General features: G+C 45.4%; 1 protein-coding gene across 1 annotated transcript in view; it reads right to left on the reverse strand.

Annotated features, from left to right (window-relative positions):
• Nucleotides 1-4965: 4965 nt before the first annotated feature.
• The window catches only part of TOR3A (torsin family 3 member A), a 60842-nt gene continuing 45596 nt past the window's right edge, over nucleotides 4966-20211 (reverse strand). The window contains exons 5-6 of the mRNA XM_033917152.1: nucleotides 18275-18399; nucleotides 4966-6358 (exon numbers count right to left, since the gene is read on the reverse strand). Coding sequence (XP_033773043.1) covers nucleotides 6108-6358; nucleotides 18275-18399 — 376 coding nt within the window. The 3' untranslated portion in view covers nucleotides 4966-6107. The remainder of the gene's footprint in view (nucleotides 6359-18274; nucleotides 18400-20211) is intronic.

A 20211-nucleotide genomic window follows, 5' to 3' on the forward strand; every position in this document is an offset into this window, starting at 1 on the left:
TTTTAAACCCTGTTATAGCCATTGTGGTGCTCCTACAAAAAATTATTATGGTTAACTTAGCCATATCATCATCTTACTATTTAAAAAAAAAATGTAATGAGCCCATTTACTACATCCAGTCCATTTTTCGTATTATCCACAGTAACCTTGACTCATTTCAAATTGAGACCAACTTTTTCTGTGATTGGGACAAATATTTGGAAATACATTTCTCTCACCACTAAACATATAAGCCCTTCACTTGTCATTGTCCCATCAACTCACCCAAAACCTCAGCAAGCCTTTAGGTGGTGCCAGATTCTGGTATGGATAAACAGGGTAGCCTAAATGTGGGAGGGGTGAGTCCTACCAGCCAAGAAGAGCTGACTGCCCATGGTATTAATAAGAAGGAAAGTAAGACCGGAGCCTGCTGGGTAGGGGGGTGGGTATTTGCAGGCTCTATCTCTCCCACACTTGATTTCATTTAGCAAGGGAATCCAATGAAGGTAGAGGTTACAGCAGAGCCTACAGATTTGCAGCCCTTGCCAAGCTCCTGTTCTGATTTTCCCCTGTTCTTGTTCCTGCCAGTGGACTCCAGTTAGTCCTCTGGTCTTCCTGAAAATGCAAGTGCCACAAGGGACAGTACTGTGTTATGTACTGGGATAGAGGGACACTAGCCTTTGTTACATTTTGATTTTGGTGGAAGGGACATACTCCCCCCCGCTATAGAAATACCTGCCATGAGTAAGAAGAGAGCTTTGGGGTCGGGGCTGCTGTGGTCTTGGCTGGGATGGACACTAGATCCCAAAGTATGAATTTATGGTAAAACAAAAGACATTTACTGGAATTTTATGGTGAGGGAAGCAGGAAGGGGCCATAGAGCTAATAATGGGGAAAAGTGTTCTTAGGGGGACAGACCATTGTGGTTTGGGGGAACTGTTGATACAATTTATAATTAGGGAGTCTAGAAATTAACATTATCATATGGCTCCTGAAAAAGGAGGACGGATTGAGACATCTAGGGTTTACTTCCATTGATGGAAATAAAGTCCAGATGTCTCAATCTGTCCTCCTTACTTCTGTTGCTTTCAATGGAAGTAAAACCCAGATGTCTCAATCAATGTTCCCTCTAATTTTTCATAGGCTGTGTGCACAAAAAATTTCATCTGTGTGCATTTTATAGAAAAACTAAATTTGTGTGCGCTATAAAAATGATTGCCAGAGGGCCCGGAGTTCAGTTATGGGCAGGTCTTTGAGTTTATTCTAAATTAAAGAAAACACAATGTAATTTTAGTTACACTTTATGTAACATAAAGTCTCATTTCAATAAACATAAATTATGTTTCATTGAAATGTTTCATTGAGCGCTACCTATAAATAAGGTATCATTGTACTTTATACTTAAAATTTAGAAAATAACAGCAATTTAGTTTTCAAAGATTTTCCCTGCGATTTGTCCAGTCCGAATAAATTCTGTCAAGATCTGTTGAGCCTCTATCTTGAAGATGACTCTTAACACGCATCAGCATTTCCAAATGCTCTAAATATAAACGATTCCTTTGTTTAGTCTTCAAATTGTTCATTAGACTAAAACCACGCTCACAATCTGAACTAGATGCTAAGAATGTGGCACCAATATCCATCAATTTTGCTAAATCTGCAAATTGATCATTCTAAAATGCAAATTTCGTCATATCTGGAAAGCTGTTTATCAGATTGCTTTTGATTTTTTTCTGCAACAAGGAATTTAAAGTCATTGTATTGCTGAATAATAACACTTTCCTCCAGAAGAAATTGTTTATACTTTAAACAAAGAGATCTGATATGTCCATTTCCGAAGTCAAAGTTGCATTGTGATATTGCTGTACAGTCAAAAGCAGACCATTCCTCAACTTCATTTTCAGGAAATCTTTCACCCAGATGCAAACATAGGATGTTGATGAAGGTTAATATGGAATTAGTATCCACTGAAACTTTTTCTCCAGACCTCACTCATCCTGTTGTCAAGAAGACTGTTGACTTTATCACTCCACTTAACCTTGTCGCCTAAGTATTGCATTCGAAGTTTGTTCAATTTACCCTGTGCAAGATGATAAGCTTCCAATGGGTGTCGAACCACGTTTTTGAAATGCCATGGTTAAGGAAGCCAATTCTGATAAGACATCATTCAAAACTTCAAGTGTAATATGAAATTGTTCACTGTTCAGCTTCTTATAGCAGTACTTTGCAAAAGGATCATTATCTTTGTCTTCTTCAAAATATTTTAACAGGGGATTATAATTTTGAATAATTGCTTTAAGTGCAAAGTGTCTAGATAACCAGTGCACTTCATTCAGAGGTCTGAAAGCAATTGATTCACTTTCAGATGCATCTGCTATTTCTTGAAATTTGCATCGTTTAGTAGAAGACCGACAGAATACCGTGTACACAGTTCTCATTACAGTTTCTACTTCTTTCATCAATTTTACTTCTTTCCATGAATCAAAAAGTCCCAAATCTTCCCGATGTGCAACACAATGTTGCTGCACTAAATGTGGAATGTCTTTTCTCAGCGGTGCTGCAACACTATCTTTTTTGCCCAACATAATAGAGGCACCATCAGAGGTGAACATAACCATTTTATTCAGGTCAAGTTCATGTTTCCTATAGAATTCCCTAATTGCTGTTACTATTGATGTACTTCCAACTGTAGCATCCCACCAAATGATGTCCTTTACTCATTTGAATTGACTGGCCGATACTTAAAGTAGAGTATTAAGTACTTGTTGACAGAAATGTCTGTGCTTTCATCAACAGTTAATGTATGATACGTTGCTAATTTAATGTCTGCCATACAATCATCTTACACGATGCCATTGATAATTCCAAGAAATTCAAACGCATGTGCTCATTGATATCTTGAACAGAGAGCATTGAGATAGTCATCTTAATGGCCAGCACAACACTTGTCGACAAGAACCTTAATTTCAACAGGACTGGAACGCTTCGTTTCATTACTAATTTGCCTGTTTTCTTTTTTGGTTGGGCTTTCAAGCAACATGTTAACCAGTCCCCCTCTTAAATTCGGATTTTTACTTCTGAGTTTCCTAATACTGTCGGTATGAGATTTACTTGATAGATGGCGTTTCAGAAAGTCCAGTTTCCAAATATCATCCCATATTTTTCTAGTAGAGAATTTTCCAGTTGCTTTGGCATCTTGACAATAACAACACACAACTCCATCGTCTTCGTCATAGGTAAATATTTCACACAGTCGAACACGCATTGTATTTCGAGATTCCGGTGTCTCCGTTTCAACAATTTCTTCAAGCAATTCAGACCTAAAAGCTGTTGCAGCTTTCTTGCGTTTTACACTTTTCACCATTCGCAGTTTAGACATTTTAAGAGTTATATCTAGTTGCAATTTAATAAATGAATACAGTTATACAACCGCAGTACCACGCTGCATACTACGATTCCACGAAATAAACAATATGACAGAACTTCAGGAAGTCAAAGAATCCTATGGGGCACGTAATGTGTCAAGTTCAACTGCCAAAGATAACGGAATCACGTGAATGACTTAAAATTTATATTATAGCGCTCCAATAAATGTGATAAATGGGAAATCGGAACAGCTGGTCTTCTGCAACATTTCATTTTAGCAGTGAAAATTATTTTACGAAAAAATTTATTTTTTTGTGCACGCTATTTTAATTTGTGTGCGCGGGTTCGGCAAGTTGTGTGCGCAAGCGCACAGCTTAGAGGGAACAGTGGTCTCAATCCGTCCTCCTTTTTCTAGAGCCATATGGTAATCCTAGATGAGCAGCAGATCCAAAGGACTTAGGATGCTATTTCTAATTTCTACCAATTTTTAAACATTCATGAATACACAGAGTGATGTTCGCAATGAAACAGTTTTTGAGCTCTGCTATGGCTAATGCCTTGTTGAGCCCCCCCCCCCCCATTCCAATCTTTTATTCCTATACTCTGTTCAATTCTCAGCTTCTTCTCAGATATTAGTCCTTTTGCTTGATGGCTTATATGACAAGTTGATATGCAGAAAAAACTGTAACAGAATGTCCCATCTGAACAGTCTTGGGGCAGAATGCCAGCTGCAGAAATCCTATCTCCCTCAAGTTCCTGAACTTTGAGCAACCTCATTTTCAATGCAGCGGGAACATGAAATGGAAGAAGGTAGGTTGCTGCAGAACCGTTTTACAAAACTGGCCTAAGTATACAGACTCCTGAACAAACTATTGCAAAAGTAAAAAAAAATAAAAACTTCATAATCTTTATAGTACAACCATTTTGCTGTGAATTATGCACACATTTGAAAGAAACCAGAGTACAAGTTTTAAAAGTTTGTGCATATAGTCTATATAGTAATAACTCAACATTATGAATAGCAAAACCCCAGGTTGTTGGCATATACTATAGTTTTAAGGCTTGGAGATAGTGTTTAACTCATTTCATGTGTGCAAAGATGTTTATATCCCTCTCTAATGCAAGAAGTTGACAGTGGCAGGACTGAGCAAATGGTGAAACTGAGTTCCAGTGGAAAATGAGAACAGAAGAATGTTCTGTAACATCACAATTAAAAAAACAAACAAATATGCCTCTTAATGTTTTTTTTGCATCAAGAATGTGCTATTTTAGTTTGAAGTTCCCATGTAATGTGGCTTGTCATTTGCAGAAATCAGGCAGATAGAAACAAGCCAGAGTTCTTGAGATAAAAGTATATCTCCATACAAGATTTGGTGATAAATGGGTCTGCAAAAAACATAAAGACTGAAAGAGGCCTCACAAATGAAATATAAATGTGATATTAAGTACAAAACAATAATTAACTAAGTGAGCACTAAAGGCAAGTTTAAGTAATATGACATTTATTTATTTGTTTTTCTAGTTGTAAGAAAATTTTTTTTAAAAAAATTCTACCTTTTGTTGTCTTGTCATTATTCAAATCATGTTCCCAAGCTCTGGTTTCTGTTTGTCTTCTTTTAACTTGCTCACCATTTGATGTTTTCTTCTTTCTCTGTGCTCATTAGCCATCTTCTATCTCTGTACCTTCCCTTCCTCTGCCATATCCAACATTTCTGTTTCTTTCCCGCTGTCTCTCTCCCTGCTTTGTGCCCCGAGTCAAACCTCTATATTCCCCTCCATGCAGTATCTCTCCCTTCCTCCCCTCTATTATCATGTGCAACATTTCTTTCGCTCTCCCTGCCCTCCACTCTATATCCAACATTTCTCATCTCCATGCATGTCTCCCTCCCCTCCACCATATACAGGATTTCTCCCGCACACCCCTTTCTATCTTTTAGTTGCATCTTTCCCTTCCTCTCCTCCACCCCATGTCTAACAATTCTTCTTCTCTTACCACATGTGCAGCAGCTTTCCATCCCTCCTTCCCATCGCCCTGAGCAGCAGCTTTCCATCCTTCCTATCTCCCTGTGCAGCGCCTCCCAAAGCAGCAGCAGTGGTGGCCGGCCAGTAGAGGCAGCGCTCTGAGCAGGCTGCTTGCAGCCTGCCCCACCAGGGCTTCTCTCTGCTATGTCATCAGTGATGTGGCAGAGGGAAGGCCCCAGCGGAGCAGGCCACAAGCAGTCTGTTCAGAGCGCTGCCTCTACTGACTGGCCACCGCTGTTTAGGAGGCCCGGAGGTATGTCAAGTCTCACTGGGGAGATGTTGATCACTGAATCGGTGAGAAACCAATTGATTCTTAGAGAATTGGGCAGCACCAGTAAGCATATTCACTTTTGTTAGGATGGTGTATCTGAACACAATAAATAACACCATGTGGGGATCTGATTTCTTCAACAGCAGCACTTCTAGAGAGAAAATCATCTTCCCCCCTGCTAAAGCCACTCCATGACCCTTACCATACTTGTGGCCTTTCTACTTTAAGCAGTTTTATTCCTGAGTTGGGACTGTGTAGCCACCTCTAGCTGTTTTCCACATTAAGACTGAGGACCTTATGACCAGCCTCTGCATGTAGAGCTGTATGTTCTCCTCTTTCGTATGATGCCAATCAGCAACATTGGAAGCATTCAATACCATTACCAGTTTGTGTGTGAGAGGCAAGGTTTGGCTTTGCCCTGTTCTTTGTTCAGTGATTGCTGTCACTCAAGAAGTTCTTGCCACCTTTTCTAGGACACAAAGTAGTTGATTCTCTGGGAGACAGATTTGCAGCCCTGGGCAGAAAATAGTCTTTCTTCCTTTGGAACATATATCATCATTCTGGCCACCTCATCTAACATCTCCTTGGTATATGGAAGCCCCTGAGCAATGAAAACATCACGAGCACACAGCTTTACGTGTTCATACTCCAGAGGTAGGAATGGCACAATGAAGTCAACCAGGCCACTGGTAAAGAGCTGGCTGTGTGCAAAACCACTGCCTGCAAAAAAAAAAAAAGTAGCATGAGGTTGGGGATCTCAGGTTCGTTGTTAGTTTTAAAATAATCTATACACAATCAGCAGTTATCACATAGCAATCAGGTTTGAATGTCAGGGTGCTAAAAGCCTGCATGGATATGTGGTAACACTGCTACATTGAATGCCACTGGAAAAGAACGCATGTCCTGCTGGCCAGCGTCAGGAAATACTGGCAAACCTGTAGGCACCCCTAGTTGTTAATTATTTAAAGAGGCACATTGGTCTGTGAGAATTGAGGAACAGCCTGCAGAAAGGATGTAAATCAGGACAAAGATGCACTAGCAGAATTGCTAGTACCTTATCTGCCAGGAGTGTTTTAGGTAGGGTTTCATCTGGAGACAAAGTAAAGTAGGACGATGTGAATGCGTGGAAGTGGTTCTAGTATTGGGTATGAACTGTCACCCATGGGGGGGGGGGGATCCACATGCTGTCATCCTTCTTATCCACATAGAGCACTGCTATGCAAAGGATGGCTAAAGCTTGGGTACTGATGGATGTGGGAATGGAGAATCACTGGAGTGAAGAGGAGGAGGCTAGACAGATTACAGCGCTTGCCACTCTCCTCCTCCTAGGTTTCTATCCCAAGCCCCTGTCCCATTGATCTCCCTAGTAATCTCCAAATCTCATCTTCCAATCTCTTGTGGTGGTTAAGTCCCTCGTGTTACCCCTTCCTGGAAAATTGCTACCTTCAGCATCTTTTCTCCTTGGCTAGCAAGGCACAAGTCTATTTTGAACCATAATCATCTGTCTTTCCTCTGCAATAGGGGATCCTGATCTCTTAAGGAGAGAAAAAGAACAGCTGTGTGCTTTCCTCAATTGTCTACCCCTCTCTTCCCTCCTTCCACAGCACCCTTTCCAATCCCCCTCTTATCACTTCACAATCTCTCATATCTCATGGTTCTTCCAAACCCTTCATTCATTTTGCTCCTTATTTCGCTCACACAACCTTCAGCCCCTTCACATATCTCCTCCCTCATCCCTTCATGCATTCTAATCTAATCTCATGGGGATAATGCAAAAATCAAAACTATGTGGCTATTCCTGACTCAAGGTAAGCAGATTCAGCATTTCTGGCTCTGCTCTTTCCAGCAGCTAGGAGACTAGGAATCATACAGTCCATTCTCATTGTTTGTGTGTTCATGATATGCAATTTAACCACCTACGGTTGCAGCAATTGCAACCAATATTCCCCATTCACACCACTGTGTTTACAAAGAATAGTTAAGCTCTGGAATGCGTTGCCAGAGGATGTAGTAAGAGCGGATAGCGTAGCTGGTTTTTAAGAAAGGTTTGGACAAAGTTCTTGGAGGAAAAGTCCTTAGCCTGTTATTGGAAAAAGACATGGGGGAAACCACTGCTTGCCCTGTATAGGTAGAATGGAATATTGCTACACCTTGGGTTTTGGCCAGGTACTAGTGACCTGGATTGGCCACCGGGCTTGATGGACCATTGGTCTGACCCAGTAAGGCTATTCTTATGTTCAGACTTTGATTTCAGATATGGCCCCCAAGTGTCCGGAGAGTGAATTACAGGTCCTTCAAGTGCTGTCCCATGCAGGAACCTAATCCTATTTTCCTGTAGACTCAACATTACATTATTTGCAATTTTGCAGTTCACAAAAATTTTTGGGAACCATACTACCATGAATAATGAGAATGGACTATACATGGTAACTGGCAGCTGTACTCCATTTACAGGAGGGTGCCATGACTGTTTTACACCACTTACTCTTGCTCTGTTTCCAAGGGGAAGGCATAACTGATTTACACTGCCCAGTCTGTTCCTGAAGGCACATTAAAAAAAAGGTGCTGGAATGTTTTTCCTAGCTACTCTGCCAAAAATCAAGAACAGGAGTAGATGGGGAGCAATAAGTGTTGAGGGAGCAAAGTAACTGTAGTCTACTCCAGGCTCACATCTTCTCTGCAAGCTACCAGGAAGGGGACTGGAACAAAAATCCCTGCTGTTCTGGCTCAAGAATCTGAAAAGAAGTGGTGGTCTCCTAGAGCAGGGCTGCCCAAATCTGCCCTGAAGTTCCCACAACCAGATGGGTTGTCAACATTTTCATAAGGAATATACAGGAGGTAAATTTACATATGTTGGGAATCTTGTTCAGTGTGGAGATCCTGAAAACCCACCTTGCTGTGGGATCCCTAGGATAGGTTGGGGAAGCCCTTGTTTTAGATCAGTGGTCTCAAACCTTTTGAAGGGCCACATTTTGGATTTGTAGGTACTTGGAGGGCCGCAGAAAAAATAGTTAACGTCTTATTAAAGAAATGACAATTTTGCATGAGGTAAAACTCTTTATAGTTTATAAATCTTTCCTTTTGGCTAAGTCTTAATAATATAGTTAAAGAGACATATGATCAAGAAACTGTTTTATTATACTTTTGTGATTATGATAAACATACCGCGGGCCTCAAAATAGTACCTGGTGGGCCACATGTGGACCCCGGGCCACGAGTTTGAGACCACTGTTTTAGATCCTGCTATCTGATTTCCTATAGGGGGAAGGGTTTTGATATACCACCTTTCTGTAGTACAATCAAAATGGTTTACATATCATGTGCAAGTACCTTTTCTGTCCCTGGTGGGTTCACAGTCTAAGAATGCTTGATTAATGATTTGTTTATTTGCTACCTGGGGTAATGGATGGTTAAGTGAGAATATAGAGCAGGAGTGCACTAAGCTACAATGAAGCTGGAGATGTTAGGGTCTAGAATGGTGGTATTCACTTCCAATGCTCAAGAGCCACAGATGGAATCAGGTAATTTAGACTATGTCTAATGAATATGCATGGAGTAGATTTGCATACAAATGAGACAATAGGCATGTGAAATATATTTCCTGCATTTTCATTAGGAGTATCATGACTACCTGACCTGTTTGCTACCCTAGTGTGTATTTCTCACACACTCTTCCTATGAGGGGTATTCAATAATGTATCTCTCAGTACGAAAGAAAAGAGTTTTTAAAAAAATTTGTTTTATTCCCTGATAGTTCCATACACTTCATCTACTTTTCCTGCAATAACTTTAACCCCTTTATAAACCAGGACATCACAGCTTCCTTGACATCTTCATCACTTGAAAACCGCTGTCCATGGAGACATTTCTTCAAAACTTGAAACAGGAAATAATCTGAGGGAGCAAGGTCAGGACTGCAGGGTGGATGGTGGATGGCTGAAACCCACATTCTCAGAAGGCAATCTGTGATTATCATGACACGTGCGCTGGCGCATTGTAAAGAAGCAGCACACCTGCTATGAGTTTTCCTCATCTTTTCTCCTTGATTGACTCCCACAAAATGATCATTGTGTTGGTGTAACTTTCTCCAGTTATGGTTGTCTTGTGTGGCAGAAGCAAAAGTCCATCATCCCAGAAGACAGTTGCCATGAATTTGCCAGCAAATATTTCTGTCTTGACCATTTTTGTGGTGAGGGATGACTTGTGCTTCCATTGCATTGACTCCTTTATCCCAGTACAAGCATGCAGAGCCCCCTAGCGGACGTTTTCGCAAGCAGACTTGCTTGAAGACCTTCAAGCTTGCGATTGGCCCGCGCATGCCCCTCCCGCCCGACCTAGGGCATGCGTCTCCTCAGCGTGTCCTCAGTTCTATGTTTTCCGCTGAGCCAGAATCACTGCTCCCTTGCTTCGCGCAATCTCGTTGTCCCTCTTGCACCGCGGCTTATTTGGTTACTTTCAGTTAAGTCGCTGTGCCCGCGTCTTTATTTTTATTTTTTTCCATTCGTGTATTTTTGACCGGTTTCACCAGTCTTGTTCTGGCCGTCTGGCCTCGTGGGGCCGCAGCCGTCCTTTTTCTTATGTCCCGGCCTCAAAAACTGTACTAAGTGCAACCGGGTTATTTCCATCACCAACCCTCATCGCTGGTGTGTGGAGTGCCTGGATGCAGAGCACCGTGCTGAGTCGTGCCCATGTTGTGCGACTTTGCAACCGCGGGCTCTTCATCAGAGGGTGGCCAAGATTCTCCAACTCTTTGGCCCCATGGATCCTGCGGGACAGGTCTCGAGCACGGCCTCAGTGCCCTCATTGGGTGCCTTGGCTCCTCCTGCTACTCCGGTAAGTCTCCTCTTGCCTCCTCAGGTGTGCCGGCAAAGAAGCCTGCCTCAGAGTCTCATGTAAGTGCCGCCTCGTCGGCGTCTTTGAGACATCATTCTAAGCGTGCCTCCTCACGTAGGGAATACTCTTCCTCGAGGTCGCCACCGAAGGAGTGCACTGCTGCACCTACGATCCAACAGCCTTTGGTCTCGGTGCCCATGTTCGAGGACATGCTTAAGGCTATACTTACCACGCAGCTTTCCTCGGTGGTGAGCCAACTGGTCCCGAACTCGACACCTCTGACCTCGGTCTCGACCCAGCCTCGGTCTGACCAGCCTGAGTGTCCTTCTCTCGTGTCTCGGGGCCGTGCCCGCAAGACTCATCGGGTTCTCCCGAGCGATTCTTCATCCCCTGAGTCCCCTGTGACTTTTCGAGGGTCCAGAACGGGGGCCCGCTAATATGTCGAGGCTTGCCCCTCCTAAAAAGCTCCGGTCTTCTCCGCCCCTTCGAGGCAGATCTCCGACCGCAAAGCCTTCCAGGCACACCCTTCTCCTCGAGTTGGATTCCAGTGTGTGTTCCCCATTGAGGCAGATGCCAACCTCTAAAGGATCTTCTTTGAAACTGGTGGAAGAATTTTCCTTTGCCCCGTCTTCTCTGAGGCTCCACCAGTTGATTCCTCGGACTCCGGGGTCCTCCCTGGTCCACCTTGCATGGGGTCGTTCCTCGACGCCCCCGGACACTTTAGTCGAGCCTCCTCAATCTCCCTTTCGTGGGATTCCGAGGCCCCCCAGCTCACTATTCGAGGGAAATTTCTCCCTCTTTCTCAGCTGCCCCCAGATCTCGCTCGGGGTCTCCTCAGGGGGATGAGTCTTCTTTTTGAAACTCCTCCTTTACTCGTTTCATCTCTGACATGGGTATGGCCTCCAGTCTGAGTCCCGTTATACCCATGAGGCACTGCGCTTGCCATTGCACCAGGTTCTCTGGCAAACATTTCTCCAGAACCTGGAGACCCCCCTATGCGGTCACGGCCATTCCCTCCAAGTTGGAGTCCCGCTACCGGACGATCCAGTTAAGGGGTTTGAGAGTTCTCAGCTTTCTCACCAGTCCTTGGAGGTTGAGTTTTCCTTGGAGAAGTCCAACCCCTCGAAGGTTTACGCTGCCATCCCTCCGGGCAGGGAGGGCCGTATGATGGACAAATTTGGTCGCCGTCTTTATCAAAACTCAATGATGGCGAACTGTGTCCTCAACTATAACTTTATCTTCACGTCCTACCTCCAGTTTTGTGTGGACGCCCTCCGCTCGTTCTGGGAGGATGTGCCGGATTCTCGGCATCAGGAGTTTCGTCTCCTCGAGGAGACCCTCTCCCAGTTCCACCTCTATATGTTTCAGGTGGCCTATGACGCCTTCGAGTTGTTCTTGAGGGTCACGGCGTTTGCAATCGCCATGCGGCGCCTCGCTTGGCTCAGGATTGTGGACATGGATCCGAATCTCCAGGATTGTCTAGCCAATCTCCCTTGTGTGGGTAATGAGCTGCTTGATGATTCCACAGAGCGCCTCTCGGAGCACGAATGGTCCTTCGCTTCTCTGGTGAGACTTAAGCCGAAGACCCCTCCAGCTCGGCAATACAAAATTCCTCTCCGGAGGAATCTGCACAAATCTACTCCTGCGTTCTCTTGGCCTCCTTCGAAGCGGCAGCAACAACAGTATTAAAGGCAAGTTAAAGTCAAGCCGCCGGCGCTGGCGAAGCCTGGGCCGACTTTTTGACAATTCCAGTCTGAGCCTTCGGGCTCCCTTCCTCCTGGAGCCTGCCCCCCTCCCCATCGGAGGTCGTCTCCATCATTTCTATACCCAGTGGGAAAGTCTTACCACCGACAGTTGGGTGCTTTCTGTCATCCGGGAGGGGTACTCCCTTCACTTCAGTCACATGCCCCCGGACCTTCCTCCAAGAGAGTTTCCTTCTGCCTGGTCTCAGCTGCCTCTCCTTCTGCAGGAAGCTCAGGCCCTTCTTCACCTTCGGGCAGTCAAGGAGGTTCCTCCGGACCAGTGGAATACCGATTTTTATTCCCGGTACTTTCTGGTACCCAAGAAGACAGGGGATCTGCATCCGATCCTGGACCTCCATGCTCTGAAAAAGTTTCTGGTCAGGGAACGGTTCAGAATGCTCACCCTTCCTACCTCTTGGATGAGGGGGTTTGGCTGTGCTTGCTGGACCTCAAGGAGGCGTACACACACATTCCGATACACCCGGCCTATCGCCGGTATCTGAGATTCCGGGTGGGGGATCTCCACCTTCAATATCGTGTTCTTCCCTTCGGCCTGGCGGCCTCTCCGAGGGTTTTCACGAAATGTCTAGTTGTGGTAGCTGCGGCCCTGCATCTCCGCGGCCTGCAGGTGTTTCCCTACCTCGACGACTGGTTGATCAAAGCGTCCTCGCGCTACAAAGTTCTGTGTGCGACGAATCAGACCTTCTTGCTCCTTCAGAGTCTCGGCTTTGAGGTGAACTTCCCCAAGTCCCACTTCTGTCCGTCCCAGTCTCTGGAATTCATCGGAGCGGTCCTGGACATGGTTCGTCTCCGCTCCTTCTTACCTCGGCCTCATCGAGAGGCCCTTGTTCGTTTGTGCCGGAGGGTGGCCCATCTGTCCTCGGCCCCAGCTCGGCTCCTGATGGTCCTCCTAGGTCACATGACTTCTACGGTTCATGTGACTCCTTTTGCCAGACTTCACCTCTGTATTCCACATAGACTCTTACATCCCAATGGAACCAGGATCGAGATCCTGTCTCTCGGCTCATTGTCGTGACTCCTTTGTTGAGGAAGTCTCTCCGTTGGTGGATGCTCCCTTCCAATCTTTCCAGAGGTTTTCTGTTTCATGCCCTCCCCTCCGCAGAAGGTCCTCACGACAGACTCACTGACCTATGCTTGGGGGGCTCATCTGGAAGGTCTTCGCACTCAGGGTCTTTGGTCCAGTGCCGACCGCCTTTGTCACATCAATCTGCTGGAGCTTCGAGCGATTTTCCTCGCCCTGCAGGCTTTTGGTCACCTGCTTCGCGACTGAGTGGTGCTGATCCGCACAGACAACCAGGTCGCCATATATTATGTCAACAAACATGGTGGTACGGGGTTCCTGTCCCTGTGCCAGGAGGCGATGCGGCTCTGGGATTGGGCCAACCGCCACAACATATTCCTTCAAGCGGTCTACATTCAGGGCCAGCACAATTGTCTGGCGGACAGGTTGAGTTGTCTTCTGCAGCCTCACGAGTGGTCCATCCATTCCTTAACCCTGCAGCAGGTGTTTGCTAGTTGGGAGACTCCGGACGTCGATCTGTTCACGTCCCCCCTCAATCACAAGTTGCCCCCCTTCTGCTCCAGGGTTTACACTCCTCTCAGAGTCGAGGCAGATGCTTTTCTGCTGGACTGGACGAACCTGTTTCTGTATGCATTCCCTCCATTCCCTCTGATTCTGAAGACTCTCGTCGGGCTCAAGTCCATGCGTGCCACCGTGATTCTGATAGCTCCTCCGTGGCCCTGACAGCCGTGGTTCTCCCTTCTGTTGCAACTCAGTTCCAGGGAGCCTCTTCCTCTGCCTGTTTTTCCTTCTCTGCTTCATCCCAACCTTCAGTCTCTGCACTTAAAGGCTTGGTTCCTCAAGACTTAATGCTCTTGTTCCAGTTCTCTCAGCCTGTGCTGGACGTCCTGAAAGCATCTCGGAAGGAGTCCACTTGCCAATGTTACCATCAGAAGCAGACCCGCTTTTCTTCCTGGTGTGCTACTTGTCAGCTGGAGCCACTGTCTGCCTCCTTATCTGCTGTCCTGGATTATCTGTTGCACTTGTCTGGTGCTGGACTCCAGTCCTCTTATGTTCAAGTCCACCTTAGTGCCATTGCTGCTTTTCATCAGCCGATTGACGGGAAGCCTATCTCTGTTCATCCTGTGGTTTCCCGCTTCATGAAAGGCCTTTTCCACGTTCATCCACCCCTTAAACCTCCTCCGGTGGTTTGGGATCTTAACGTGGTCCTTACTCACTTGATGAAACCCCCCATTCGAGCCGCTAGCGCAGGCTCACTTGAAGTTTCTTACTTGTAAGGTTGTGTTTCTTATTGCTTTCACTTCTGCCCATCGGGTCAGTGAGCTTCAAGCCTTGGTTGCGGACCCACCTTTCACTGTCTTCCATCATGATAAGGTGGTTTGCCGTACCCATCCTAAGTTCTTTGCTAAGGTTGTTTCTGAGTTTCACATCAACCAATCCATTGTTCTTCCTGTGTTTTTTTTCTGAAGCCCCATTCTCACCCTGGAGAAATGGCTCTGCATTCTCTTGCTTGTAAACGTGCGCTGGCCTTCTACTTGAAGCGCACCGCTCCTCATTGTTCTGCTCCCCAGCTGTTCCTCTCTTTCGATCCTAATCACTTGGGTCGCTCTGTTTCTAAGCGGACCATTTCTAACTGGTTGGCCGCTTGCATCTCTTTCTGTTACGCTCAGGCTGGTCTCTCCCTGCCGGGTCGAGTCACAGGCCACAAGGTCCGAGCGATGGTGGCGTCTGTTGCTTTCCTCCGCTCGACTCCCATTGAGGAAATCTGTAAGGCTGCCACTTGGTCCTCGGTTCATACGTTCACCTCGCATTACTGTCTGTATGCTTTCTCCAGGCGTGATGGCCATTTTGGCCAGTCCGTTTTGCAAAATCTATTCTCATAAATTGCCAACTCTCCCTCCATCCCATTCTGGTTAGCTTGGAGGTCTCCCACATGTTGAGAATATGCTGCCTGCTTGTCCTGGGATAAAGCACAGTTACTTACTGTAACAGGTGTTATCCAGGGACAGCAGGCAGATATTCTCAACATGTGGGTGACATCACCGACGGAGCCCCCTAGTGGACGTTTTCGCAAGCAGACTTGCTTGAAGACCTTCAAGCTTGCAATTGGCCCGCGCATGCGCACGTGTCTCTCCCACCCGACCTAGGGCATACGTCTCCCAGCGTGGCCTCAGTTCAGATAGCTAGCAAAGAAACCGAGGACACGCTGAGGAGACGCATGCCCTAGGTCGGGCGGGAGGGGCACATGCGCATGTGCGGGCCAATCACAAGCTTGAAGATCTTCAAGCAAGTCTGCTTGCGAAAATGTCCGCTAGGGGGCTCCTTCGGTGATGTCACCCACATGTTGAGAATATCTGCCTGCTGTCCCTGGATAACACCTGTTACGGTAAGTAACTGTGTTTTTTGGACTCAGGATCTCTGTGATAGACCCAAGCCTCATCTCCGGTTACCAAATGAGTGAAAAATTCACTTGGTCTTTACAGAGCATCTCCAAGTTCTCCTGACAGCACTGGAGCCTCGTGGCCGCCTGATATGGCGTCAGCAATCTTGGAACCCATCTTGCACTAACCTTGGACATGCACAGCTTTTAATTAATTTTTTTTCAAAACTGTACCTGCCAAGATACTTATTTCTTCAGCTATTCAGGAAACCTTAATTCATCCTCGACATTCTTGCACATTTCTGTGGAAGTTGTTCCATGGGCCTTCCAGTGTGAGGGTCATCTTCAATGGACTCTCTAACCCACTTAAACTGCTTGCTTCAAAATTTTACATTGTACGGTAGGATGATGGAGCAGACTCACCAAAAACTGCAGTCATGCACTCATGGATCTCTTTTGGCTTTTTCCCTTCTGTTGTGAGAAATTTTATCACTGAATAGTGCTCCAAATATAGCAGTTTCTTACTTGATTCACACGAGGACTCTCCTGACAGCCACATCACAACATGCACAGATTGTTTCAACATACTCATAATTGCTACTTTTGTTCATACTCAGGTAGATAAATTATTTAACTCCCCCCTCATACCTCTCATTTATTCCCCGAGTTAAACTGTGATTCCATTTCTGGAATTTTTATTAATCTCAGTCTATTATTATTTATATGTTTGTAAACCACTTAAGATATTTTTGTTATTATCTGTGGTACACTATATTAAATTATGCTTGTGGGCCGTCTGTGGCCTAGTGTCAAATATTCATTTAACAGTTGGGGGTTTCCAAACCAGGCTGCGTTTTGATGTAGTAATGGTTAAACCAACGCATAATGACTTCCTCATCCCACCAAAGGGCTTGTGGCACAGTGATGAAATTACAGCATTTATTTTTAATTGACATTTTTTTCTGGTAAATGTAGAGGGAGATTGAACTAAATTCCAATTAGTAATTTCCTGTAAAGACTTCATATGCGTGAGGACTCACAGAGTGACGAGTTGCATAAAGGATAGGGAAAGAAACAGGTCGTTTATTAAAGATGTAGATGCCATCTAGTGAGCAAACCACAGGTGTATGAAAAACCCAAACAGCCCTGTGGTCAGATATCAGAATAAAACCAGATACAGTGGTGCCTCGCATAACGGACGCCTCGTACAGCGAACGCTGCGCATAACGAACTTTTTGTCTTGCTCCCTATAACGAACTTCGTTTCACACAACGAAGTCGCCCGAGGGGACCGGGGGGGGGGGCGGAACTACTCTCGCCGCTTTCTAATGTGAGCCGGGAACAGCAGCACCCTCCTGTCTGAATGCAGTGTTCCATCATCTCCCTCCACCTTACCTTAAAAACCGAGTTTTCCGGCTTTCTTTTTCGGCCAGCCACACACTTTCAAAGAGCAGCACATGCGCGCATGCTCTGTTGTTCAATCTTCTCCTCTGACGCAACCGGAAACCGGAAGTTGCAGGAGAGAGAACATTGATCAACTCCAGCAGCTGCGCGTGCACAGCTTTTTGAGATCGTGCGGCTGGGTGAGGGAGAAGGCTGGCAGGCTCTGCATGTGAGGTGAGGTGGAGGGAGGGAAATGTAGGGCTGCAGAACGAATTATTTTGTTTTACAGGTATTCTTATGGGACAACAGGGCTGCAGAACGAATTATTTTGTTTTACAGGTATTCTTATGGGAAAACGCGTTTCACACAACGAACGTTTCACATAACAAACTTGCTCCTGGAACGGATTAAGTTCGTTGTGTGAGGCACCACTGTATAGGCTTTGCTAAGAGTGTGCAACAATCATCTGGTGTGGATTAGGGACTCTGTCTACATATGAACAATCTGCAACTGTGGTTTTCAATAGTTTGTCTGCATAAGATACAGTTGAATAGGGCTGCCCTAAGAATCAGCTGAAGGAGTAGAGGTGTGGGCTATGATTTTGATCCCAGCTGGCTCCTTGTGACTCTGGGCAAGTCACTCAACACTCCATTGCTCCAGAGTTAGATTGTAAGCCTGCCGGGACAGATAAGGAAAATGCTTAAAGAGTACCTGATTACTAGTCAATGAATTGTAAACCACTTTGGGTGAATCTCTTCATGAAAAGGCAGTTAATAAATCTAAAATAATAAACTTGAATAGTTTAGGTTCCCTGACAGCCAGCTCTACTTGGGCATGGGGGAAGGAATCCTTGGAAATCAGAGCTGAATACTGCTTCTTTTTAAGAAGAGAAACATTGGACTGACACAATGGTTCAGTGGCAGCACTGTTATACAGAGGACTTCAGTTAGACTTCCAACTGCCTTGGTTGGCTGGAGTTGGGGGATGAGGACGAAGCAGTAACTACAGACTATAGTGGGAGGGAGTCGCCAGTCATCATACAATGGTGCCAACTCAATGGACAAATGCAAGGCCCCATGATTGCAGAGCTTCAAAAGGAAATCTACTACATGGCTTATGTCTGAAGACTATGAGATTGGAGGGGAATGAAACTCATAGTGTGTAGCTCAATAGAGACCAATTCCAACAGAGCTGGATAACCAAAGAAACAAGGAAATTGACAAAACCAGAACTAATAAATGAGGAGGATAAAAGTACCTGTGGCACTTGACATTTCGGCCCTTAGTGGTCTCTCCAAGTCTTCCAAAGTGATCTCCTCTCGCTGCCGCCCAGCTCGCCAGAAATTTCGGGCTACCTCATTGATGGCGTTGCTGCCAATGTTACTACAAACGAGAAGCAACTCCATGAACATTCATTTCTGATTGGATGTAAAAGCATGGTGCCAGGTCAGTCCGAAATGCACTGAACTAAAACCACATATTCTGGTTCTTGTCATTTTGCCAGAATATTTTCTTTTTCATTTATTCATGCCTTTCAAACCTACTTTCTGATCTTCCAAAAAGGTCCCAATTTGGAGGAACTTAAAAAAAAAAAAAAAGAAAAGGCCCTAGCTGCTCTCTGACAAACACTAATTCAGAATAAGGGATGAAACATATGGAAATGATAGAAGGAAAAGATGTCTTATAGCAGGGGTGCCCCAATATGTCGATTGCGATCGACAGGTCGCTCGCTCAGGCGACCCCCCAGTCGATCGCAGAGCGGGTTCCCTTCTTCCCTTCTCTTTTTTCCCCTCCTGACTGACCTGCTCCTGAATTCTGCTGCTGCCGCCGCTGCTCAACATTAAAAAAAAAAAACGGCTTGGAGAACTTATGCTCCGGGGCCTAACGTGTGCTTGTACCGGCTTCCCTTCCCTTCCCTCTGAAACTGGAAGTTATGTCGGGGGGGGGGGGGGAGAGAGAAGGGAAGCCGTCACGCACAAGTTAGAGCCCCGTTCGCGGGCTAAAGCAGGAGACAGGTCAGTGAAGCTTGCGATTTGCTCTTCTTGCTGCCGGGTCCTGCCTACTTTCTGTTTCCTCAAAGGCAGGATCTGGCAGCATTTCTCCCAATAGGTCAATCTTGGGCCGATCAGCCTTCCTCTCCCCGACGTCAATTCTGCCGTCGGAGAGGAAGTTCTGGCCAGCGGAACTTCCTTTCCGACGGCAGAATTGACGTCGGGGAGAGAAATGCTGGTGGGCCCGAAGCAGGGAGAGCTTGGCCAGCGGCTTTGGGGGCCTGTTATCCGATGGCAGTGGCAGTGGCTTGGGGGAGGGCAGGGAGGAAGAAAGAGGGCAGGCAGGGAGACAGAAGGAAAGAAGAGAAACAGAAAAAAAGAAAGGGGGCATGAAGAGAGAAAGAAAGAGAGGGCAGGGAGAGAGGAAGAAAATGTTGGGGGGGGGGGGAATGAGGTCAGGAGAAGAGGAAGCATACAGGCTAAAAGAAGGGAAGAAAGATTGGATCCACAGTCAGAAGAAGAAAGTGCAACCAGAGACTCATGAAATCACCAGACAAGGTAGGAAAAATGATTTTATTTTAAATTTAGTGATCAAAATGTATCTGAATTTATATCTGCTGTCTATATTTTACACTGTGGTCCCCTTTTACTAAACCGCAATAGAGGTTTTTAGCGCAGGGAGCCTATGAGCGTCGAGAGCAGCGCTGGGCATTCAGCGCAGCTCCCTGCGATAAAAACTGCTATCGTGGTTTAGTAAAAAGGGAGGGGGGTATTTGTCTGTTTTTGTATGGTTGTTAGTGAGGTGACAATGCATAGAGTCATCTGCTTTGACCTCTTTGAAAAACCCTGGAATAGGAATGATGATTAACATTTTCTATGTGTACAGTGTGCTTTGTGTTTTTTTTAAATTTTATTGTTGGTAGATCATTTTAACTTGGTCATTTTAAAAGTAGCTCGCAAGCCCAAAAAGTGTGGGCACCCCTGTCTTATAGTGTTAACTTTTTTAAAGATGTGTCAGGCCCTTGAGCTCAAGATGCATCTACTATCTTTAATTACATACCATCCACTCAGTTGTGGCAAAAAATTTCACATGACAGTATATAATAAGTTTCTTTTAACCGTGTTCAAATCCCTATTCTAGCCTCCACATATATTTTACCAACTCTAGTCCTCTCTCACTTTTCCATGTCTATAATTTCTTTAA

Source organism: Geotrypetes seraphini, chromosome 12 (genome assembly GCF_902459505.1).
Source record: "Geotrypetes seraphini chromosome 12, aGeoSer1.1, whole genome shotgun sequence".
NCBI lineage: Eukaryota > Metazoa > Chordata > Amphibia > Gymnophiona > Dermophiidae > Geotrypetes > Geotrypetes seraphini.